The sequence below is a fragment of the Emydura macquarii genome, unplaced genomic scaffold (assembly GCF_026122565.2).
Source record: "Emydura macquarii macquarii isolate MOO-44397 ecotype Brisbane River unplaced genomic scaffold, CSIRO-AGI_Emac_v2 contig_312, whole genome shotgun sequence".
NCBI classification, from domain to species: Eukaryota; Metazoa; Chordata; order Testudines; family Chelidae; genus Emydura; species Emydura macquarii.
In genome coordinates, this window is record NW_027130449.1 from 9,437,759 (window position 1) to 9,462,723 (window position 24,965).

Consider the following 24,965-nt stretch of genomic DNA (forward strand, 5'->3'; position numbering starts at 1 on the left):
GGGGGAGGGAAAAAAGCAAAAGGAGGTATAATTAATATTGTCTAAATTGGTCTTTTATTTAAAAATGAGAACCACCCAAAAAGGAGACTGGATTTGAAAAAAACAAGGAAGTGATGGACAGTAAATGAATATTGGTAAACAGGAATGACTAATAAGAATGAACAATAAATAACTACTCCAAGAATTTTTCCAATGTTACTTTGTCTACTTCACAAGGATTAGAGAGTTAATATTATTCTGGACTTTAAAATGTGGGGAAATAGACACAGTAAGGTTACAGGGAGTGGCTTCCTGTAAAGTCACACAGCGATTAGTTAGGGGTACGGCTGGAATCCCTTGCTCAAACCACTAGGAAACCTTGCCTTTCAGAAGTGTCAGCATCCAAATGCACATTGCTGCCTTTAGTGGCTCTCTGCCAATTATCTTCTTGAGCCATACCTGTCTATATTGCTTGGTTTATGAACAAGTGGGTGTACATCATATTAAGACAGCTTGGGGATGTGGATGAGAACAAGAGTGTATCTGGCACGTTGGCAACAGATATGCTTGCAAACCAAGTGTGAAATGATTGGGTGCATGTAATTAAAGTGCTGCGTGTGGATGTCCACTCTCTGTGGATATACTTATACATGCATTCTGATGCAAATATGCGTATCTCTCAGATCTCTCAGATGTGATTGCTGTTGGGAAGCAGAGTTGACCGGTGCCTCATCTGCCCTTACTATGGAGAAGAAGGATATCCTCCAGGTTTGAAAAGATTTTGCGCAGGTCAGAGTGGGTCAGGATGCCTTCACGGAGTACACGCTGGTAGAAGACCTGATGCAGAACCTTCAGTGTGCGGACATGAGCTCGCTCAGTGTAGAACAGCTCTGAAAAGGAGGAAGAGAAATGCAGGATTATTACTGATTTAACACGGTAACACTGGATTCCAACGCAGTTTACAGCAGGAAGCCAGAATCTTCCAGCAATTGAGTTACTTAATAAATTAAGCAGTTTAGAGAGTATATATTAATTCTGTGATCAGGAACATGAAGCTGTAAAAATCTCTTCCCCATCTGTGCCCTCCTTGCTGGCCCAAGTTCTGGTGTACTAAGGAATCAGAAACCATGTTCTGCTACCCTAGACATAGGAACGTGTAGGGAAGTAAATTTGTTACTGAATTACAGTTTACCCCAAGTAGATGGTTAACACCTATCCGCTCACTCAGTCACACACAGTTCCGTAGAGTTGTATGATTTGAGATCAAGGTCAAGTCTCCGTGAGTGTGCTGGGATAGAAACCACTCCTTTAGATCGTGCTTCTTCCAGCAAGCCATATATAGTCCTCCTTGCCTCTTTACATTCTCCCAGCATGCAGTTAGCTGACCCCTTGTTTTGCCATCAAAAATTGCTTGCTCCTGATTTGGGGACTGAGCCATTCTAGCATTTCTGCATGTTATCTACTGTACAAATTCCATACCAGCAGCTTTCACATACTTCAAGTTTGCAGGCCAGAAACTATAGCTTGTTCATAACCGTGAGCAGTTCAGATGAAGAAAGTGCTCATGTTAAGTTCAGGAACCTGTAGGTTCCAGGGGTTAGTGGGTCAGCAAAGAGAAACATGCAAACTCACCATTAATCACTTCCTGGCGTTTGATTTCATAGGGTTTCAACCCCTGCAGCACCTCTCGGCTCACCAGCTGCTGCCAGTTGGGAGGATCAGTCTCCGTGTCAAAATCAAACAGCTCATCCTCACTCTGAATATCCCCAAAGCCCACACTGTCCATCCTGAAGAGAGAGAAAATGGCAGTCAGATGTCTTCGGATTCAGGCAGGGACATGGGGAAGGAAATGGCCAAGTGGAGGCAGAAGGAGAAAAAAAAACATACGTTTGTAAAATGTGATGAAGAAATACTCAGGGAGACTGCCAGATGCAGTTTGGTACTTACCCCTTTTACAGAGACCTTTATCTAAGGCTTAGTGCCCATTCTTACAACACCCTCTGCATTAAGTATTATAATCCCCATTTTACAATAGGGGTAAACAGACACACACAAAGTGAAGTCATTTGCTCACGGTCACGTTAGTAAGTCAATGGAAGGGGGTGGGGGAAAAAAAATCAACTCCTCCCTCTATCTGCAGATACAACAGAACCCAGCATTCTTGACTCCCAATCAAACCATTACAAGCAGTGGTAATAATAATTAGTGCTTTTCATCTGGACATCACACAGCACTTCACAACCTGGGTATTAATATCCCCATTACCCTGCACTATACTATAGCTGAGTGTCATTCATATATGTATTGTCTAAGAACAGGATAATCATCTAGGTCATTGAAACTATTTTGAATAGGGACAGATTACTAACACCACTGAGCTCTACTTTATAAGAGACTGTGGCCTAGTGGACAGCTCATTGGATTGGCACGCAGGAGACCTTGGGTCAATTCCCAGCTCTGGCACTGGCCTGCTGGGTGCTCTTGGTCAAGTCACTTCATTTCTCTGTGCTTCAGTTTCCGCTGTCTGTGAAATGGGAATAATGATGCCGACTTTCTTTGTAAAGCGCCATCTCAGAACTAGGTATTACTATAAAATAATGTCTTTAGTTCCAACTGTTTCATATCTATACTCCCTTGCAGAAAGGTTTTTGTTTTTCTTCCAAAAATCAGGTTTTGTTCCTAAATCAGCTAATCTGGTAAACAAAAACACAACATATTACAAAACTAGCGTGAGTAATGAGATTTCACTCCATTCATCAGAGCTCCAGAATGAAATCTTTGTGACTAGTTTGCATCTCTAGCCAATTTGGCATTCTAGCTCTGATGCTGAAGAGAGTTTTGTAGTATAATTAACAGTGGGAGAAAACTAAAATATCTCAGGGCAGGGTCTCTATTCCCCCACTCCAAGTAAGGTTCAAAACAGGCCATGCTGTGCCAATGCCGTTCTACAAATCCAATGTAACAGCCTTAATTCTTTTTGCTACACCCTGCCCAGCTCCAAATAACCTGTGCCCATAAATACCTATCAAGTTCTCCTTCCTCCTCTTGCAACTGGTCCAGTGGAGGGGATGGGAACTCGAAGCTGGTGTTAGGTGTGCGGGGTGCACCATCCGTAGAGTCGCTAAGAGGTGGAGCTTCTCCAGACTGCTTGGGGCCTGAAAAGAGAATGGTCAACAGTTTCCAGGAGAGATCAACACACAAAACTACCTTTCACAAGAGAAATTCTGACTCTCAGCCTCCTTTTCTCTTGGAGGCTGGGGGGGTGGAAATGTCAACAATTCCTGACCTTAGAAAGAAAGAAGCTTTAATTGAGAAGCATTTGAACATTGCATTCATCTGTTTTTGCAGGGGTGGGTACCTGAGCACTCAAGTTAGGGCTATTTCTTACTCAGGATGAACAAGCAATACACTATTTGGAAGCCAATTTCAAGCCACATTCAAGAACACAGTGACACAAATCAGCACAGATCATTGAACATGGAGAGTCACCATGTCTAAGGGCCTCAATGTTAGTAATGCTCTTGAAATGGGATAGCAATTCGCACATCCTGTCTTCAATACAGCCTTTAACACTCCCCTCTCCAGCATCTACTCACCTGTCTCGCAGTCCTTGCTTCCCTCCGGGGAGGCAAAGGGCCCCATGGCTAAAGGAGACATAGGGTTGGCAGGGGGGCATGCTGTGTCTGTACCATCGCTGGAAGACCCACTCTGGCGCATCTTGACAGAGTCTGGCGGCTCTGGACTAACTGAAGAGGCCGTGGATAAGTGCTTTGGATGGCGCTGCTTCTGCATTTCCATGGCCCTGCCAACTGAACAAAGACAGATTAGACAGACTGCTGGAGGCCTTCCTGTCTCCAGAAACCCAGGGACGGAGCTCCTCAGAAAGATTTCAATGACTAATTTCATTAGCTTGCTTTGTTTTTTCAAGTCACATTTCAAATTGAATGAGTCTCCAGTTAACGAATGGCTACTGAAGCTCTGATACAAAGGTGTTGTTCAGATGCCTTCTTTAGCCAACATCTAAAGTACTCTGTGTACTGTGGAGATCACCTGAACAGATTTTATGTCTCATTGGGATGCAATGGGTGACGATGGGTGCAGAGACCAACAATTAGTAAGCAGAATGCACATTCCAGGGTCCAACATACTTGCACTGCTGTCATGGCGACTCGGTCTCCTTGGTGGTCCCAGGATACTGGGAAAGCCTCTCCTCTTCACTTTTTCCTCCCCTTCTTTCTCTTTCTTTATACTTTGCTGCGGTTAATACAAAACCAAAGAAAAACCCAAATGGGTAACTTATTTCTCCAGGATTAAGTTACAGACATATCCGCTAGAAGTTCAAGATGGGAGAGACCTATTCGCACTAGGTGTCTATCCATATCCCTCTGTCAGTGCAGGACAGTCCACAACGGTATTTAGATTTCAAAGGAGAGAGGAACAGGTTGTAAGAGTCATTTCCTTACCCAGAGATTTTACAGGACTCATAATATGAGAAGTCAAGCAGGCAAATGAAAGAGGAACAAAGCTAACATTTCAAAACCACAGGCTCTTAAATCCATCTTTAGACACCCAGCATTCTACAGTGTTGAACAGCCCCAGTTCCCACTGAAGTCAATGGAAGCTGCAGGCACTCAGCTCCATTGGAAGTGATGGTCACTTATATTTAGGCGCTTAAGCATGGAGTCTTACTTGAGGTCTCATTTTTGAGAAAGTTGGCCAAAGATGCCAATCATGCCACTATTACCTTTATCTTTGGCAGGAACCCAATACGACCACGCTTCTGCTCCAGGCCCCGGGGCTCCTTGACTCTCACACCCAGATATTTCATGTAGGTGAGAATCACATACTGCATGGCTGAACTGTAAGACAAATGAAAGAGAAAGGGGGAAATTTGTAAAAATGGAGTATGGCAAACCTCTTAATTAAGAAATAGGTGTACGGAGGTTAACAACTGATTTTCTAATTAAAATCCTTCTCTGGTATTGGGGCACTAATTCTTTTGATATGACTCAGTCACAAGAAAACCAGAATCTGTCCTCTTGCAAGTGCAAAATAGAGTCCCTGATTTCAGCTGACTGATTACATGCTCTGTAACCTTTAGGCAATTATTATTAAAATGTTCCCAAAGTTCTGGCACAGCAATAATCTATTAAACATAGCTGCATTGTGATGTTAATGATAAGTGTCAGCTGCAGTAAAGCTTGCCCCCATACAGTACGGCTCCACTCAAACTGAACTCTGAAAACAAAATGGTCTATAAAACAAAATTTGCCGCCACAGCCAGCAGAGGGCTATCTTGTCCCGCTCAGCAAAGCCACAGATGCCAAGACAACTATCAGCTCTTTGGCGAGGTCATCTTACTCCACATGCCAACACCACAAACCTGTTACATTACCTCTTGTCCTCTTCCAGAGGCTGAGAAGTCATCCTGAAACCGAGAGCGAGAGAAAGATTAAAAAACAAAAACAAATCCCAAAACACACTCACAGTCAAAACAATCCAGCATGACGGCACCTATCTGTATGGTGTCCCCCATATCAACCAAACTCCATAGGGAGAAGCTAGTAACAGTCTTCTTAAAAATCAGTTTTGAGGCTGCAAGTTTCTTTGAGCCAACAGAAAAAATTCTGGATCTGACATTAGAGATGCCAAGAATGCAAGCCCTCGAGCTGCTATTTAACAAGTATTCCAGGAAAGAGCAATTCCACCATGGACTATCTGGGGATATTCACCCTGGAATCATTTTCTTATGGTCTCTATTCTATTGATGGGAATCCAACAGCTGCCAGAAGCCAACTAGGGAGGAGAGGGAAGGTGATGACCCCCCGTTGTTTTCAGTTCTCAACTCCTTTGCTCTGCTCTGCTCTACTCAAGCCTTGAGCGGGTGGAAGACAATCTGCATGTTAACCCCACATTCAAACACGCTGCTACTTACAACACCTCCTCAATTTTGGTAATTATCTGCTCCGCACATGCTCTTTCCTTCTCCAATGTGATCCGGTCACGGACACGTTCTGCATCCAACTTAGTCAGTTCATTTTCAGCCAGCGTCAATCCCATACTACGTTTCTGTCTAAATAAGGAGAGAAAACAACCGCATGAAAGAACTCACGTGGGTGATCTGATGAACCAGCCTCCCAGCATTCAGAACACACAATCATTCCAGTTCTACCTCTCCTACCAAAATGCTACGTGGCCTTAGGAAAGTCACGTCACCTCTCTGAGAGTCATTGGCCTAGCAGTAAAACAGAACCAATACCACTTCACAGAGAAAGAAGGGTTCACAAACTCTGTAAATACAGCTTCACAAATCTGTAGCCACTTCTGATGTCACGGGAGGCAGCCAAATCATCGTACAATATGCTGTGCCCCATATAGGAAGAGGTGGAGATGGGCAATATTGGCCAAGGAAGAGAGGAAGTCTGATTTGAGCACTGTGCACTCAGTGTCTGTGCCAATAAAGAGGCATTTGAAGAGCCAGAGCAGTCCTTCCAAGCAATCACAGATTGCGGTGCAATTGCTCTGGCCTTCCTAACAAGAAGGATTCATCTATGCCAAAGTCAAATGATCAAGTTCTGGAAGTTTGAACTTCCCTCCATATTCAACACAGAATGTTAACTCCGGCAGAGATGTAATTTAGCTGCAGGAAAGCGCATACATACCTGAAATCTTCCAGATGCCTCTGGACATCTGGATAGACTTTATCTTGCATAGTTTGGATATAATGGCGGTGCAGTTCCTCTGGAATGAGTTCTGGCCTTCTCTTTTCTGCAGGTGATGGGAGGAAGAAGAGGAAGGATTTCATTTTAGAACATAGACAGTCACTTGGTATTAGGATAAAGCCATCCACACAAACACTTCAGTCTACTTAGCAGTGGCCTTTTACCTCTTGCTGTCCAACACGTGAAAAAGTGCATTAAGCACCAGCAGCGTTAGCTATACCCAACATCGCACTAAACAAAGACAAGATGTAGATGCCCATACATCCCATCTATCCACATACCAGAGTGTATAGAATGTTCTTCCCAGTCAAAGGCCAAAATGACCAGCTGTTTGTCTCTTCCAGTTTGACATACAGTACTGTATAGGTTTCAAGCACACACCCACAGACAGTTCTTTAAGAGAGCTGTTAGGATTGTCTCAAACAATAGGATCTATGCCAAGGGATACCCAGTGTAAAAGGACCTTACCTAGATCTATAGACATTTCATCTGGAACTGGAACCTTCAGAGTCTGAAAAAGAAAAGCAAGTGTAAGAGCGGGAGACCCTAAACAATAGGCTCTTCTCTCCCCTTAAACCAGTGGGCTGATCAAATCTAAGCTCTGGCAGGAGTCACAAAGGCAATTCCCGCTGCTCATCCTGTACAGATTTATAGATTCAAAGGACAGAAGTGAGCATTGTGAACACCTCGTCTGAACTTCTGTGTAACAGACCAGAGAATTTTCCCAAAATAATTCCTAGATCAGCTCTTTTAGATGGCATTGCACTGTTACTAAGTGCCTCATGTAGGTATTTCACCTTCCTCCAAGGCATGTGGTACATACCCCTGCTGCAGGCAGAGTATCAGAGGAGACAGTCCATGGGCCTTATCCATTATGGCAAAATAGAGGTTCCTCATTTTTTTGAGCAGACATATGGAACTCCCATAACTGGCAACAGTCACATCAATTTAAGCAGCAGACTCCAACTCAACTGCAATGTACAACTGCCTGAGTTATCTCAGATGTCAGACTCATTCCACTTCCTATCAAGGAACATGCTGCTTGTGAACTGGAGGGTTTCCAGAGCCCTGAGGTTGTGGGCAGCTTTATTCTCTTACATTCAGTGCTAAGAGTTTAACAAGGAAGTACAGTAGTTATAGGAAACAGACAGAAGAAGCACCTCTGCCCTTATGCAGTGTTGGGGGGGGGGGGGGGCGTGGGGATGCTGGGTTAGAGAACCAGCAGTAACTTTCTTTTTTTCAAAATTATGTTTGAAAATTTACTTCAGTTTTCAGATTTCTGAGCATTGGTGGCAATGCTATGACAGCCCAGTCAATTCAGCCATTTATTCATTTCGGTTTTCACATCCATAAACAATGATCATATATTTTAAATCTGCAGAAGTAAATTTCAACCAGATAGACCACAAATGAAAGAGATATAGGGGAGCCATGTATGATGTACAAAAGCAATAGATGAAAAACTGTATAAACCACCAGAAGTTCGAGGCACTGGAGAGAAGGCTTTATCAGCTTTAAACCACAGCAACAAACAGCACATACATTTTACATTTCTTGTAGTGCTTTTCTTTGTGAAGCTCAGCTATGCACACATAGCACCATTGAAATACAGCACCTCTAGGCTGTAAGACGCCAAGTAACTGGAGTGCAGGAGACTTTACAATAAGTGCACAGAGTGGGGATAAAGGGGAGTTCTGGCCTATTCTTATGAAAAGGGTCATGGGATCTTTCATGAAGAGGCAGACAGTATTCAAGACACCCACAGGAAACAGCTTCTACCCCAGAAAACAGACGTCTCAGTCTAACCTGCTTGGATATGAACTAAGGTTCCACCATGTATACAGCATTTCTAAGATCTCTCCAGCACATCAGGGTGAGTAAGGTACAAATCAGGTTATTGCATGGGGTTGTAGGGAGAAAAAAGGGTACACCTGTCCTGGAACCTACCGCAGCTCGGTCCAGGAAGAACTGGTTAAACTCAAGGAAGACCCGACGAGTCTCTTTGGAGTTAGTCTGTTTGTACAAGTCCGTGTAAAGATAGCAGAGCTGGAGGGAAGACAGAGAGAGAATGAGAACTCTACAAAATCTACCTGTGAATTTCCTCCCAAATGTTCAGAGGAGATAAGCCACTCACAATTCCAGGTACCGGTGAAGAGCTTGCAATGTGGCTGTGCTGAAGAGATGAATAAATACTTTTAGAGGCCATTTTATTTATCTGACATTTCCCTTCATTTACTCAAAAGCCTGTGATGCATGCATGAGAGCTGAATCCTCGCCTGAAGAGAGCTGCGTTTTTCTCACTGCCAGAGCAGCCGCACTATCTGGGACTGTGCTACAAGAGAGAGGTGATTCCAGAACACTCAGGCCAACACTGTAAGTCTGACCCAGCAGAACCATTCCAGAGTGACATCTTACCAGCATTGTTGGGTCAAACTGGGACACCACATGATGCAAGAACACGGCCAGGTGAGCCGGGCGAGATTTCAGCAGCTCGATGTTCTGGAAACAGCTGCACTGCCCGTTGATCTGTAAAGACACAGACAGTCCACTTCAACTGCACACAAAGGCCTGTAATCAAACTGGAAGGCTTCATCATAGTTGATTTGTTTCTCATTTCTTTGGTAAGCAATGGAGCAGAATTAGCTTAGCTCCAGGACCCATGGACTGCCTCCAGGAAAAGCTCAGCATTAGCCCACTTCCTGGCCTTTTCCACACAATTCAGTACCTTAAAACACTTTCACACAAGACATAGAATAGAATATAATCCATAGCAGATTATTAAAACCATTCAGTACAGAGGCATTAGAAAGGTAAACTGTAATATTGCTACAGCAGTGATAAAAAGTCAATTAAAGCTAGGCAGTTCCATTAGGCAGATTAATTTCTGGTAAGGTTGAACATTATGGAGGGAAAAGGAAGGGTAACAGAAAGAATCTCAGATTGCATTTTAGCTCAGATTCTGGAAGTGCCATTTGCCAGGGCCAACATGAACCCTCTTTCTTTCTTTCTCTTTCTTTCAAGCTTACTAGACAAGAAGTGTCTGCTAACAACAGGGCATGGTCACGACTTAGGCATGAAGTGTCTAGATGCAGCTGAGCCCTATCCCAAAGAGACGCCTTTGTGACAGAGAATAGTGATACCCACCTGCTCCTGTTCCGGGTCAAAGTCGTCATCCTCTGCTCCAATGATCTGAGGTGCCGTGCGGGAGGAAGGACTCCCAACACTGGATTGAGAATCCTGGAGTGTTGAGAAAAAACAAAACCAGACTGCAGAGAACAATGAATGTCTCAGGGAAGTGCTCTCTTTGGCAACAGTCTATAAGCGTATTATGACAGGTTTTATTTGTAACTGTCACTCTTTTATCCTTCGTAGCTCCTTGTCCCAGATTTCTCCCTCAATGGGGAGGTATAAGACCCGGCTAATGGATGGGCACCTTAATGTGACCGCTATGACAGTATCCTGCAGTATCCTGGACAAACCCTACTGAATTAAGTTCAAGTATTTTAGGAGTTCATTGTATAAAAATGCAAATGGTTATGTGTAAATTAGGGATTGCATGTAATTCCCTGGGGGCAGGGGACCATAGCCCTTCAGGCATTAAGAATAGTAGGAGTGGTTAGGCAAATTCACTCAGGTTGTAACACCTCAGATCTGTCACCACATGGAGAGAGACTCACATATACTGGTTCAAACTGGACTCTCCAGGGACCAACAGAGGGGGAAAAAAGATTTTTGGATAAATAGCCTGAGTTTAAACTGTCCCAGGGCCTTCTTTCTGATGCAGCAAATGGACAGGACTCTGGTCCAAGGAGGGCCCCAATCCTAACAGAAGGGTTGGAAGGACTTGTCCCACGGAAGCCCTGTAAGACTGAAGGTACTTGTTCTGACCTGAAGCTGTGATCAACTTCTGACCACAGAAAAACTCCAGTGTGGAGTTTACAGGGAGTTTACTGGTCAGAGACCTTGTTGGAGTCAAGGGATGACCTCTGGAAAGCTTATTAGCATGTGTGTAGGCTCTTATTGTTTACAACGTTCTAAAGCAAAAGATCAATTTATGTTCAATTTAAACAAGAGGGGGAAAAAAGAAAGATTTGAATGGGCTCATTACAGAAGCAGCAGCTACAGTCACACTTTGTGTTTTGGACTTACAGTATCTTGAATCTCACTCTTCTCTGGACTCTCATCCAGGTAAATCCGTTCCTTCAGGCCACTCCGGGGACTCTGGGAAGGAAGCAAGGGCAGTTCTGGTGAGTGTCAGCAAGTCCAGAAAAATAAGAACTGTGGAGTAAGTTCTTGAGCATCATAGACAAACCTCACATTGCTCACATTCACTGGACTGCTAAATAGCTACCAGAAATAGGTAAGAAAAGTTCAACTCTAAATAGACACAACACCATCTAAACACGGTAACTGGATACCTTCCTAGGACACATGGAAGGAACTGAGTAAAGTAAGCTATTAATATTGGCAGAATTTTTTTCATTACAAAGGTTCCTATCTCAAATGGCAATTTTGCCCTGCCCAGTCCCCTTAAAATGAAAATCTCTCATGTTATATTGCATAAAAACGAGAGGGAGTAAATGGCCAATCTTGGGTCTTTTTTCTGGCCCTCTTCCTTTAATTTCTAATTGCAGGTAGAAGTTCTGCCCAGCTAGACTCATGCATCATCACTATTAATCAAGAAGGGTAAGGGGCCAGCTGAGATTCTCCAAGCATCAAACAATATAATTCCCTCCCCCCTCCGCCCCCCCCAAAAGGAAACCCATGCCACAGTTCCCTTAGTGACAAAGACCTTCCACCTCATAGGTTAAGATTTTTAAGCCTGTGAAAAGAGAAGGCTATAATGGAAACTCTTTTGCTACCTTAACTACAATGGGGGTCACCACTGCTGGCTGTAATAAAAAAAATGGGCCCCCTTCAAAGTCTTGCACTTCCTGGACTGGGCTCCCCTGTGAGGGTGGAAGATCCCCATGGCCTTTCATCCCCCTCTAGAAATCAACTTTCAACTCTGCAAAGATGATCCATTTCAGGAGCTTTCGTGTACAGCTTTTGGAAAGTCTCCTTTCAACTGTATGCTTCAGTGGGGTTTTGTTAATATCAGCCTAGAACTGGAAACACGGATTACATGATTATTTTGCATTGCAGTTTTCATTCAGTGATATCGAAGTATTTACAACACTATCAAACCTCACACAACCCACTAGGAGGTAGGAATTATCTCACCCAACACACACAGATATGAAAACCGGCCCAAAAGCTAAGGGACATGCCCAAGTTCCATAACAAGCCAATGGCAGAGCCCCAGTCCCAATTCCCCTGTACTAACCAGACAACATTAATGCAGGGTTAGGGGCCACGACGCTATAGTGATGGAGCCATATTAGTACCCAGATAGTAAACTGATGGTTTAATAAAAGAAAAGGCTTTTTCTAACTACTGGTTAACGACCGATGCGAGGCTTTTCCTCACACTCATGGCAACTTGCCCTGTGACTCAGTCTGAGTCATTCTAACCACAAATGGAACATTAACGTGTTCTTCAAGATACTGTCGTTTGCCTCTCATTTCTGTAAGATGAGGGCATTCATCTTTCTCTGCCCAGTAACGGAATGTGCCAGGAAAACTCAACCCTGAAAAACATGGGTTTTTTCCTTTCCCAGTATCTCAGTGAAGACTAACTCTGCAAGCTTCTTCACCGCAGTGTCTCTGGTACCTCCCTCAAATCATTGCCCTAGCAGTCAGAGTGAGTGAGTAAGAGAACACATGCATAACACACAGAGGACAAAGGTGTCAACCTCAAACTTACTATGGGAAAACACAAACCCAAAAGGACAAAAGTGGAGCTTCAAAACTTGCCTATACTCACATCAGCAATGTCACTGTTTGGCCGGGAGCCGTCACCACTGCTATAGTCTGCTTTGCTTAGCCCATCTGCACTTTCTGCTTCTACTTCACTGATCTGCAGCGACTCCGTCACAGATCTGGAGGACAAAACTCCATCCTAAGAAAGAGAAAATGCATTGAAAGACAGCCCAAAGCTGGGCAATGAGGTGGAAATGGAATGTTTAAGGTTTACCATTATAGCAGGTTCAAAATTTGACCTGATTGGCCTAACCTATAAAACTCCTAATTTTTAAAGAAGGGGGCGGGAGGGAGAATGCTTTTCTAAAGAAAAGCGTCAGGAGCACAGTGCTCATGTACAACCTTACAACATGTAATGGAAAAAAATTTGCTTCTACGGGTTCATAGGCAATGGGGAAAAAATCCTTCAGTAAAAGACACTTTTTCCATTTTTGAACTTCAAGTTATTCTGAACTGTAAGCATGATTTTACAGATTTCATTTCCTTTTTACTTAAAGATATAGAAAAACAAATAGAGATCAAATCATCATCATACAACTATACCTTATTGCTTTAAGCACAGCCTCTCCCAACCTCCTAGGACACAGAGCAACTGTGCCTTATAACTTCTGATTAAATACTGTAATTTCACCAAATACAGACCCTGTATGTTATCTACTTCTGGGAGCTTCATTACAAATAAAAAAAAATGAATTACTTATGCGTGCATCTTGATAGCTACTTCAGGTAGGCGGTGCAGGTCTGCTTGTGGAAACTGGCAAAACCATGGCAGGAAACACCCTGCTCCCACACACGTATAGCTTTCCCTATAGTATGCCCAGCTGGAGTAGACTGATAGGCTTCTCAACAATGCCATTACCTGAGTAGAGCCTGTGGCTTTGGACAGCTGCTCTTGCAGCTGAGGGATGTGCTTCTTAGTTTCCTGTATCTCCTTGAACAGTCGTGGCGTGGGTGTTCGGCTGTAATCTTCTTGCAAGGACTGAAAAGTTTAATGAGCATTTGATGAACTATTCCCTGCAACACCGAGGCCTAGAACTGCAGTCACTGACTAATCTTCATACCGTCTACACGTCTCTGAAAATACTCATTACAAATGCCATTAAATGGAATTATTTGTACACCTATTGCTGTCACAACTGGGTACTACAGCACCTATATTCATACAGCTCTCCTCTCTTCTCCCCCACCTCACTAGAAGAAAAAATTCCCAGTGACAGGCTTATTCACATAATTGCTCAACCAAAGAGATGCAAGCAAGTTTGGAGCCTAATTCTGAGAGGTACTAAGCAACCACAACTCCTGTTCCCTTCAACAGGACTCACGGATGCTCGCATCTCTCAGGATTAGACCAGAGGGGATGAGATGCACACATAAGCCTCCCAAAGTGAAGACTTCCTCCATTCTTTCAAGCATCCAACTGTCAAGCATGAGCACCTCATCAGGTCTCTGCTGTTGCACTGGTAGAGAGACACTCTCTTGGGCAGTCATGTTACAGACCAGGTGGGAATCGATCAAGACAGTACTAACAAAGGGTTCAAGAGTTGGTCTCTATTTTCAAGTCTTCTCTTTGCAGTCCCCACCCTCCAGTACCTGCAGCCGCTCCTGCTCTTTCTGCAGCATCTTTCTCAGAATCTCCACTTTCTGGTTGTGAACAATGTTGTTCTCCTCCTGGGAAAAATGGAAAGATGTTAAACGTGGAAAGGAAAATATCAAGATGCTCACTTACTCCCTACCTAGGGTTTCTACAAACCCTTTCAACTTGGTTCAGAAGTTTCCTCAATCAATTTCCTACAATGACTGTACCCACCTACCTCTGTATCTAAACATCACTGCCACAATTCTTTTAAAAAATGATTCACCAGACACAGTTACTGCTTCTCTCGTCCCCAAGTGCCGGTGTTTCTTGCAATCTGAATGCTAATAAAAGTTATGGCTAGAGCCAGTCATTGTGCAAATGTCCATCATACGATTCTCTCAGCACATCTCTAAGAGGACCGCAGTGCCCCCCTGCTGCTCCAGCCCTGCTCTCTCCACATAGACCTGATGCTTAGCTGAATGGAGGTTTTGCCATTGGCAAGTGTCCACTATGAACAGAATACAAACTCCATCTGATCAGAAATAGAAAACAGGTCTCTAGAGACTAAACAGTGTATTTTCCCATTGCACAACCAACCCTGCTCCAAAAGGCCCTCTGAATCTTACCCCCATCAACACCGGGCTAGTAATCCTCTCTGTGTTTCCAGATGTGCCAGGCGAATGGGGAGATGTCATGATGGGAGACATATGCCCAAATGCTGCTGGATCCACTTCAGAATCAGCTAATGGAATCTGGGACGACCCTGGTGGGCGCCCCTGCACAGTGAGAGCTACATAGGAACCCGCTGTGCGGAGAAAGAACAATTCACATTTCAGACACATTTACATTTGACTCTTCATGGCCCTTACTGTCGCCATGAACAAGCAGCAGACTATCCAGCATCTGTTAATCTGTCAAATGCTATCTACTCACACCAAAGAGCCTGAAAATGCTGTTAGCTCTGCTGCAAAGATCTCTGTTTAAACTTCAAGTAGCCCAAAATCTATCATCTTCAGTAAAGCAGTGACAAAATACTTTCTAGTCTGCCACACAAATCTACGTTTAGGGTACACGTCTGTAGTCAGCAAAGAATGAAAATGGGCTACATTGAGAGGAACTAGTAACATCTCTTTCCTGCATGAAGGAACCAGCCCAAACTCCACTATTCCTTCCCTTGCACAGGCCCAACTGCCTACAGGCACATTATGAGATACAGCTTGAGTGACAGCTCTCAGTCATGTACAAAGGCACTGAACTTACAGAGGAAAAACAAGGGGAGATCCAGGAGGTAAGTGCAGGTAGGGCAATTTCAGCCATTAGACAATGGCAGAAGAGAGAAAGCAAAATTCCGTATCTGCTGAAGTATGATTAAACCGTCCCCTGCCCCTCCAAGAGATTTCAAACCCCCCTTTACTATCTCTACTTTGAACATACCCCAGTGCTATCAGACAGGTGAAATAATGGTCAATAGCGCAGCTAGCCTCCCTTACTAACTGCCTGATGGATAAACTGGTAGTTTGACCTCTGGAACAGTCATCCGTTAATGGTTTCAAGGAGTGCACTGAAAATAAGCAATAGCCTGCATTTACTTACACTTGATCAGCTTCACCACGTCCCCATGGTTTGAGTTTGTTACAAGAGTTCCATTCACCTGGGGGGAAAAAGGAAGAGCGTTAAACTTTTTGGTCTCTGACCTTGGGAGAAACTGTCTCACCGTGTCTCAACACAAACTCAGAGAGAAGCAACTAGACCCATGTTTGGTCTCACTTTCTTCATGCTCTTTAATGTACTAACAGGATACTCCCACCTTTGGCTGCCACGCTACAGAGAAAATCTGATAAGCCCTCCCTCTCCCTGTAAACATGCTAAAAATGCACAGTGCTGGCTTGAAAGGAGAAATAGGATGCATCCCCTATGCTAATGAATCTCACACACAGGGAGCAGAGGCCCAGTGCACTAGAGCAAATCTGGGTGAAGAAAAACCGCAGGGAAGCAGGGGAAAAATCTAGCCTTGACTCATTTAACTCACTAGTTAATTCACTTGGGTTGAAATTCCAGCTGGATCAGAGTCAGTGGGAGTTTTGCCTTTGATTTCAATGGCGGCAGGATTTTTTGCACTGGTTCCTTGGAGGATTTCACAGCCAAATACCTAGATTTCTTATTTGTTTGTGACCAACAGGGGGCATGGATTTAGGATACTCAGGGAATCAAAGTGTGTTTCAATTTACAGCTAAGTATCATTGGCTCTCCCTCTCCCACTCGCCACATTTACTGGCCTTTTCATGTGTGTGAAATTTGAACCATTTGAGGTACATAAACTTGAAGGGGAGGTTCTGAAATGAGAGAGTCATCTCCATTAGAAAGTTAGCATCTGCTAACAGACATTACTCAGTTACTGGCTAGTCTTGAAATAGGAAAACATGATTTCTCAGCTCTAGCATATAGTAGTAACTCCTATTGACCTTTGACAAATGCAACTTATTAATGGGGACCACTGAACTGCATGTTTCATCAATGCATGTGATCTGTTTCACTGACACTAAGCATCCTTACCTTGATGATTCGATCACCTGTCTGCACTCCAGCCCGCATGGCTGCTCCATCTGGAGAAGGAAGGAGAGAGTCAGTTATTTACGATTATATTCATTTCTGCTTCCAGTCATTTTCCATTTTGGTGGCTAGGGAAATGTCATCCCCTTTCTAACTCTGTGCAGAAGCCACTCCTCTCAGACTTGCCCTAGCCACCCCGCTCCCCTGCAGAACCCAGTATCCATAGATTATACTCTCATGAGTCTCTAGATCCCAGAGTTATGGTTTCACATTGCTGGTGACACATCATGACCGAAATCCCACAGTGTATTTATTTCCTGACCTGCACAGGATGTGAAACTGCTGATTAGTTCAGACACTGGAGAAGGGAGGCCCCAATGCGATGCTATCCTTGTCCTCATGCATCTGATCATCGATCTGTGATGGCTATAGCTCCCTGCTCTGGAGGATTACTATTAGAATCTTCTCCCTTTCCCCTCACCCGCTCACCCTGCCCCAGACAGAAGCCCTCTGGACTGCTGCCTGGTAGCATGTTAGCTTACCTTCTTTGACTGATTGCACAAAGACTGGATTGTCTCCACTGACAGTCAGCCCAAATCCATTTTCATCCCGCTGGATAATAACACAGCGCTGGACGAGACCTGCACAAGAAAGGTGGGGAAAGGGGAGAAGAGAGTGGAGAGGAAAAAAAATACAAAAAAAGACACAACTAGGCATCAGTCCAGAACCTTATCCTGACAGACTACTACAAAGCACTGAATGAAACCTGTACTGGACGACACAGGGAAAAACACAAGACACAGATAGGGCATCAATCCAGAAACAAAACAGATACGAATGTAAAGACAGGTCAAGCTCACTAAATTGGTTACATGACACAGAGCTACATAGCAGAGAGGCAGACGGCTCTGGCACGTCAGACAAGACTGGAGGTAAAAGCAACCTTTAAGGAAAGCAACTATGAACACAAATCATTGTGCGCAATCACCCTCTCCCTACCCCAATAATTCTGTGTACAGCATCTGTATCTGCCATAATACTTTAGGCACCTGACAAACAAACAGTACCAGACAATATGTTTACATAGGACTAAATTAAACAAAAACAAAAAAAACCACAGATAGTTCAAACTATAGTCAGCAGATTGTGTTGTGAACTTTTACAAATCAAAGCAAGTCTTCATAGAATCATAGAAATGTAGAGCACGAAGGACCCTTCAAGAGAACATCTAATCCTTCCCTCCTCCCACCTCATGCTGAGGCAAGACCAAGGAAACCTAGACCATCTCTGAGAGGTGTTTGTCCAACACGTTCTAAAAAAACCTCTCATGAGGGGGATTCCTTGGTAGCCCATTCAGAGTTTAACTATGACGAGAATTAGAATGTTTTTCCTAATATTTAACTTAAACCTCCCTTGCTGAAGACTAAGCGCATTACCTATTGTCCTACCTTCAGTGGACGCGGACAACAATTGATCACTGTCCTCTTTGTATCTGCCCTTAACATTTTTGGAGACTTATCAGGTTACCTGCTTCAGTCTTCTTTTCTCAAGACTAAACATGCCCGTTATTTTAACCTTTCCTCAGGTCAGGTTTTCTAGACCTTTGTCATTTTTGTTGCTCTCCTCTGGACTCGCACCGATTTCTCCACACCCTTCCTGAAGCATGGCACCTGGAATTGGTGGCCTCACCAGTGCCGAGCAGAGTGGGACAATTACCTCCCGTGTCTTACATTCAACACCTCCAGAATATTAGCCTTTTTCTCAACTGCACCACATTGTTGACTCATTCAATTTGTGATCCACTATAACCTCCAGATCCTTTTCAGCAGTGCTGCCACCTGCCCAGCCAGGTATTCCCCATTTTATAGTTGCACATTTGATTTTTCTCTCCTAAGTGAAGTACTTTGCACGTGTCTTTGGGACCTCACACACCCTCCATGAATTTTCAAAGATAATTGTTAACTGTTCTGACATTGCTTCACCTAGTTCCTAGGATGAATTTCATTAAGTCCTGCCACCTTAAATACATCTAAATTATCTAAATATCCTTTATCCTGTGCTTTCCCTGTTTCATGCCTCTCTGCAAACTAACCCACCCCATGGAGTTCTTCAGCTTTAGAGGGAGGGTATTTTTCAAAAAGGCAGAGATAGGGCAGTAGCAGCAAAGATATAAGCCATGTCTATTTTGCCCTGCAAGTGCTCAGAAACTAGTAATATTCCATTTCCTACTGCGTGGCAGAGTGATCACGTGATCAGAGCACAGGGCCAAAACCAAGGAAGTTCTGCATTCTAATATTCAACTTGCAGCGAGATCTAGGGCAAGTCACCTCCTTCCTTTTGCTGTGCCTCAATTTCTAAATCTGCAGAGTAGGGATATAAATACTGTTGCAGAGATTAATTTGTTTATATTTGTACAGCACTTTACCTCCTCAAAGTGCTATAGACATTTAGTGCTCTCTTGGAAATGGAATGAAGAAAAACCAGATACTTCTTTCACAGGTGAGAGGGAAGTGGCCCATTCATTCCTAATTCTCTCTGCTCTGTGTACCAATTCATGCTAATTGTGGTGAGGGGCTCTGATAGGAACACCTGTTCAGCAAGAACCCAAACTCGTTTCATATAATCCATTTAATAACTTTGGATTACCAAAGACACGAGCTTCATCATACTTGACTAGCAGTCACAGGTTCCATATCCCTTAGTCGATCCTCTGAGCAATCCACCACTCTTATTAGTTAATATAGAAATAACAACAACTAGGATCTCCTTCTGTTAAGACTATATATTCTTTGAAGTAAGAAGCGTGTTTCCAAAGTGTTCGTACAATGCATGGCACAATGGGTCCTACTTTGATGGGGGACTTTGGACTCTTAGTACAAATAATACAAAGAAGAAATAATGTTTAAAGCACTTTACACTCTACCAGCTAACAAAACCAAGGGCCATCCTTATCTCCAGTCCTTCATTCTGCTTGATCATTTAGCACCAGGCAAAATTCTTCTTCCACAGGGATCCAGTGGGGGGGATGGGAGTTTCTTTCTCAGCATCATTCAATGACCTAAGCTATGGATATTTCTTGTGGGGAGAGAGAAGGGAAGGAATAAATAAGGTGGTGAAAATATTATCCCAATAAGGCTGTCCCTCTGGAATGTTGTTTGAAAGGATGAATGGTGGTAGGCTGTGAAAGAAACCTTGGGCCTGATCCTGGACTCATCACTTTTACACAAGCGTCGCTATACTGACTTCACTGGAGTTACTCCTAATGTCAATGAGAAGTATAAGTCAGCACACACTCCGCTCTGTGTTGTCAGAGAAGGCTGCACTTCAGCCCCACTGCAGCCTTCCACTCACATCATCATCGAGCAACAAATACTTCCCTCCCACCGTAAAGCTGAAGCAGTTCTGTTTTTCTCAGTGACAAGCAGTAAATTGATGGAATGGAACCAAGAGAGAGGGAGTGAGAAGCGGGACTAAAGAAAAACACTAACCTTTACACCCCTCATTTACTTCAATGAAAGAACATCCCTTTTCTTCCCTCACCTCCAATTTCTCTACATGACCAAACTTCTCTAAGCCTCACTTCACAAGAATGATGCCCCAGGGCAGGGTGTAGGAGAGGGAACATGCGCCATTTCAAACAAACAGCTCTTTTTAAACTCTGCTGCCAGACCTTCAGGTTTCATAAGTGAGATCTCAGGTAGTCTTTCTACTGGTAAGAACCTTCCTAGTTTAAAGGAACAGTACAGTTCTGCCAATGCATCATCCCTTTATTTTCTGCATGGGTTGGTTTTATTTGTAGAATCACAAATACTAGAGATGGTTGTGTTGAGAAGTTCTCTCTCCAACTAAACCTGGTGCCAAATGCAGAGTAATATGTAGGGAGTGTAATACATGTCAGCAAGTGGATCTCAGGTAGCGTCATTTACATCCCAAGATGCCCAAAGGTGGTGAATCAGGTTAGATTCCTTTATTTATCACCTCTGCATTTGACTTGTGGTCTTCTTTGGATTTTACAGATCTAGAACAAGCCAGCAGCTGAATGGCAGAGGAGCCTAATTAGAGCCATATTGGTAAGGATTAGTTAGTCTCCATCTCCTTCCTATAACCATTCATAAACACGTGTGCTCCTCATCCTTTCCCTCACCCTAAGGAAAGCATGGAATTACCAGAACTTGGATCTTCACCTTGAGCACTGGATACACCAGCTACCTGACAAGGGTACCTATACTATGTGCTGGACACAAAGAACTGATTCCACAATCGTTCTTTATGGGATTTTTTTCCACCTTCCTCATACTAGCCACTGTCAGAAAGGATCCTGGACCAGCCTTGTCTAACCCAGTATAGCAATTTCTATGCCAAGAGCAAGGCTCAAGTGCACTGTTTCAATCTGCTCTGACAGGGAGAAAGAATAAACATGCAAAAGTTGGTCATTTGTTCACTTTTATTAATTAAAATACATTAAATTTGAACAGCTGAACCAGGGAGCTCCAAGAAAACACTGCTATTCTGTTCTTGACTCCTGGACCTCTGTTCTTATAAAACCAGGATCTCACAACAATACATGATCTTGCATTTGATACTTAATCCAGTGACATACAACTATGATGAGTTGGAGAACCATGACTAAACTGAGTTATGAAACGCCACACCCGAGATGTGCTACTGGTTGTTTTCAAGGCGCGGTTGCAACCATTGTGACTTGGTATCACAAATCCCTACAATATCATAATGGAAATGTTGCAATGAAATATTAGAGCATCACACACAGATCATGTTGCGTCTGTAGATTTAGTGTGAAACAGAAAGAGCAGCAAGTTAATTATCCCTCACTCAAGTTAATAATGAAGTGGCAGCCTTCAGCCATCTCTCCTGCGTTCATATAATTAATTCCAATCCTTGATGTTTCTATTTCCTGTATCTCAAGACACCTCTCCTTGGAGACCTCCTCTCGCAGCTTCTATCTTTCCAGCCGAGGACCAGGTGGTTCTATAGGTCAATAATTACGTTTATCACTGATAGAATGCCTTGCATCACTTGATAACAGACCTTATTCCCACTTTAAGCCAGCAGGGGCAGGAAGTGAAAATTAGTCTGGTCTGAGGATTGAAGAGTTGTCAATTTAAATGTGATTCCTGCATTTAATTTCATATTATGCAGTGCACATTGGGGATTTAAGTTTTAAGAAAGGACAAAATTAAGAAAAATCCCTTCTGATACCTGTTACAGAGAGAAGCAAAAAAACCTATTGTACTCTTGGCCTGACACCATATCATCTCAAGATGAACATCATATTTTAGTTAAGCAGGTTTGACCTTGGTCAGTATTAGAAAGGGAGAGTTCCAAGGAAAGCCTAGCCCCTAGTCATTCAGTAGGTGGCATTTTCCCCCGATTCATTCCTGAACAAATACCATGATGCTAAGAAGTGCTGTGATTCTGGAGGTGCTGTCTTTTGGATGACAGGAAGGGGAAGGTTCTAACTTTTCATGGTCACTGACATTCCATGATACTTGTAAGGGTGTTTCACCTCTTACAGTTTGGACAATTAAATTCTGACAACCTAAGAGCTTCTCCACAGTTTCAATTGACAAGAGGTTATTCTTCATTCCCCCCCCGCCCCCCCCCCGAACACTATTATGCATGTACAAGACTGGGAGCAGAACAGCTCTCTTCCACCACCAAGGAAGGGTCGGCAGTGAGACAGATCCATTAGAGAAAATCTAAAGTGCTTTGGGATTTTTAGGAGGGTGAAAGTTATTACTAGAACTGGTTGGGAATTTTCTATGTAAATAATTTTCTTATGAAAAATACAGAGGGGTTTGGCAAAAAAAAAAAATCACTATTTTTCCAAAATTTTGAATATTTCAGTTTTAGAATGGACCGAAAAGTTGCATTTTGAATTACTTAGGCAAATACAGTCGAATGTTTTGTCAATCAGCACATTGCATTATGGGAGTTGTAATAGTCCTCCGAGAAGCCCAGCCCACAGGCCAGAGAACGGGTGTCCAAACTACCTCTTCCATAATGCACTGCAGATTTCCTTCACATTGAGTGGTGTTCATGGGAGTCACATGTCTCTTGGGTGTATTATGGAGCTTGACCCTTAAGGGAAAATGGGAGCATCAGGCTTCTGAATTCCAACTCCTATGATGCAATGCACCACAATGGAAGAATGCAGTTTTATATTGAACAGACTTGAAACAAAGTGTTTCAGGTCAGCTCAACAATCCGAAGCCAACCATTTTGATCTCAGTAATGATTAAATGTTTTGTTTCAATCAAAAATGGCAATTTTTTTTCTGAATTTCCTTTCCATGTAAAATTTTGACATTTCAACCTTTTGTCCCAATTCTCAATGAAAACAAATGTTGAAATGTTGGAATTTCCCACAGGATGGAAGTTTCAAATTTCACTCAACTCTAGTTATTACTTAAATTTATGGGTTCTTCACACAAATACCCCGAGATCAGAATTGTTCAGATTCTTCCATTAATATGGAAACAGAAGTCATTCCTCCAACTAGCAGGGCACGGTTAGTGCAATATATAAAGTCTTGATAATACTTGATACCAATGGCATTAAAAACCAATCACAACGTGAGCCTTGATATCCTTACTATAGAGGCAAGGAGCATCTGCTTCCACAGAAACGGTACATTCAGCCCCTGTGGCTGAGTACTCCATTACACTCCAAGCCATTTCTGGCCATTCTAAGTGCAATGATGAGAGGTTCACAAGGGCTTTATGGCTCTCTACACTGGTTTCCCATAGAATCGAATCAAGTTCAAGGTCACAGTCCTTATCTTCCAAAGAGCTCCACGGCCTGGGCTTGGGACAAAGACCATGGTCAACAGCTATGCTCCCCTAGCACAATGGAACCCTTGACAATAAGAGTAAAGCCTGCCCGGGATGGTCTATGACTGTGGAACGAACTCACGTAGGGACCATCACAAATCTCACTGCTTTCCACTCCACATGCAAAATGCATTTCTTTGAGCTTGCCTTCTCTAACAAATACATAGAAACAGGTATAGATGTATAAATACATGTTAAGAAGACACTACCAAAACAAGACACTCCACTGCACACCCTTCTCCCTCAGGGGAGAGGATAAAAGAACAAAACAAGACCTGACAGATGTGTTGTCACATGGCTTAATGCACTACTGGAAGGTGCTCAGATAGCACAGTGATGAGCATGGCATAAAAACCTATACAGAAAAGAACAGAAAGAGTGGGAAGGACTAAAGTGAACAAAACAGGAAGAGAGAAGAAAGGAGAATCTTCTTGGGCTCCATCAGGGAAATAACAAGGATAGAAACTAGATTTTCAAAAGAAAATGAAAATTTTCTTCACAGCCTAAGAATGGGAATGAGGACATTAATACCCATTGCCTTATGGAGCAATGACCTACAAATATGCCATAATATTAAATGTAAAAGGAAAAAGTATTTTATGGAATTAAAATTTAAAGGGTGTCAACAGAATTCCCAAGATCTCAAAAACTATTTGTCACAAACTAACTGAAAAATTGGCTAAGGTAGCTGGCATTTATGCCAACACTCTGACTGGTAAATTTCTATTTAAAAGCAGTTTAAATGACTAAAATTGCACTCCACGAAAGAGACATTCCTAAGAGATACACCAAAAGATTCTACTGCATTATACCACCACCACACAGTACTGCGTTACAGTTCTCAGACCACTTTTACTGTCATGTTCACAACTTCACTGAATATACAGACAGGAAAAAGGTAGTGGCATTTATGAAGGAGAAAGTCAAACATTTTAAGTTAATGCGATCACAATCAATTTCAGGTCATGAGAATGGTGTTGCCTGCCTTATTCCCCAACCTACCCAAAACAGCTGCTCAAGGGTGACCAGATGTCCCAATTTTATAGGGACAGTCCTAATATTCAGGGCTTTGACTTATATAGGTACTTATTACCACCCGCCCACTGTCCCGATTTTTCACATTTGTTATCTGGTCACCCTATCAAGGACGCTTGGCTAAATGCTCTCTCAAATAAGAAAGAGAAGAGTTACAAAGCACACACACATAAAAAACACACCTCATTTTCCTGTTGCCACTCAAGATATTTCTATTACTAAGCACCCAAAGACAAGCCAGAGACAGCATTAATATCCAGTTACTAGCAAGAAAAATATTAGTTCAGTCTTTCTGCTTGTAGGCTCTTAAAAAGTTTGGTCCCATCCAAAGCAAACAGCAGGTTCTCCACAAGTACCACAGGGCTGGGGAAAGTAAAAAGGGGAGAGAG

At 43.0% G+C, this 24,965-nt stretch overlaps 1 protein-coding gene across 5 annotated transcripts in view; it reads right to left on the reverse strand.

The window, feature by feature from the left end:
- Positions 1-24,965, reverse strand: part of ARHGEF12 (Rho guanine nucleotide exchange factor 12) — an 81,352-nt gene that overhangs the window by 17,199 nt on the left and 39,188 nt on the right. For 3 of the 5 annotated variants that reach the window (XM_067564888.1, XM_067564869.1, XM_067564903.1), the window contains 22 exons: positions 17,231-17,329; positions 16,692-16,741; positions 15,732-15,789; positions 14,765-14,943; positions 14,153-14,230; positions 13,422-13,541; positions 12,567-12,701; positions 10,851-10,922; positions 9,846-9,938; positions 9,117-9,227; positions 8,836-8,874; positions 8,649-8,747; positions 7,170-7,212; positions 6,642-6,747; positions 5,915-6,052; positions 5,375-5,407; positions 4,724-4,838; positions 4,128-4,233; positions 3,576-3,788; positions 3,002-3,134; positions 1,612-1,766; positions 723-869 (listed from right to left, as the gene is read on the reverse strand). In XM_067564888.1, coding sequence (XP_067420989.1) covers positions 723-869; positions 1,612-1,766; positions 3,002-3,134; positions 3,576-3,788; positions 4,128-4,233; positions 4,724-4,838; positions 5,375-5,407; positions 5,915-6,052; positions 6,642-6,747; positions 7,170-7,212; positions 8,649-8,747; positions 8,836-8,874; positions 9,117-9,227; positions 9,846-9,938; positions 10,851-10,922; positions 12,567-12,701; positions 13,422-13,541; positions 14,153-14,230; positions 14,765-14,943; positions 15,732-15,789; positions 16,692-16,741; positions 17,231-17,329 — 2,322 coding nt within the window. The remainder of the gene's footprint in view (positions 1-722; positions 870-1,611; positions 1,767-3,001; positions 3,135-3,575; positions 3,789-4,127; positions 4,234-4,723; positions 4,839-5,374; positions 5,408-5,914; positions 6,053-6,641; positions 6,748-7,169; positions 7,213-8,648; positions 8,748-8,835; positions 8,875-9,116; positions 9,228-9,845; positions 9,939-10,850; positions 10,923-12,566; positions 12,702-13,421; positions 13,542-14,152; positions 14,231-14,764; positions 14,944-15,731; positions 15,790-16,691; positions 16,742-17,230; positions 17,330-24,965) is intronic. The other 2 variants (XM_067564894.1, XM_067564879.1) reach the window with 1 other exon arrangement.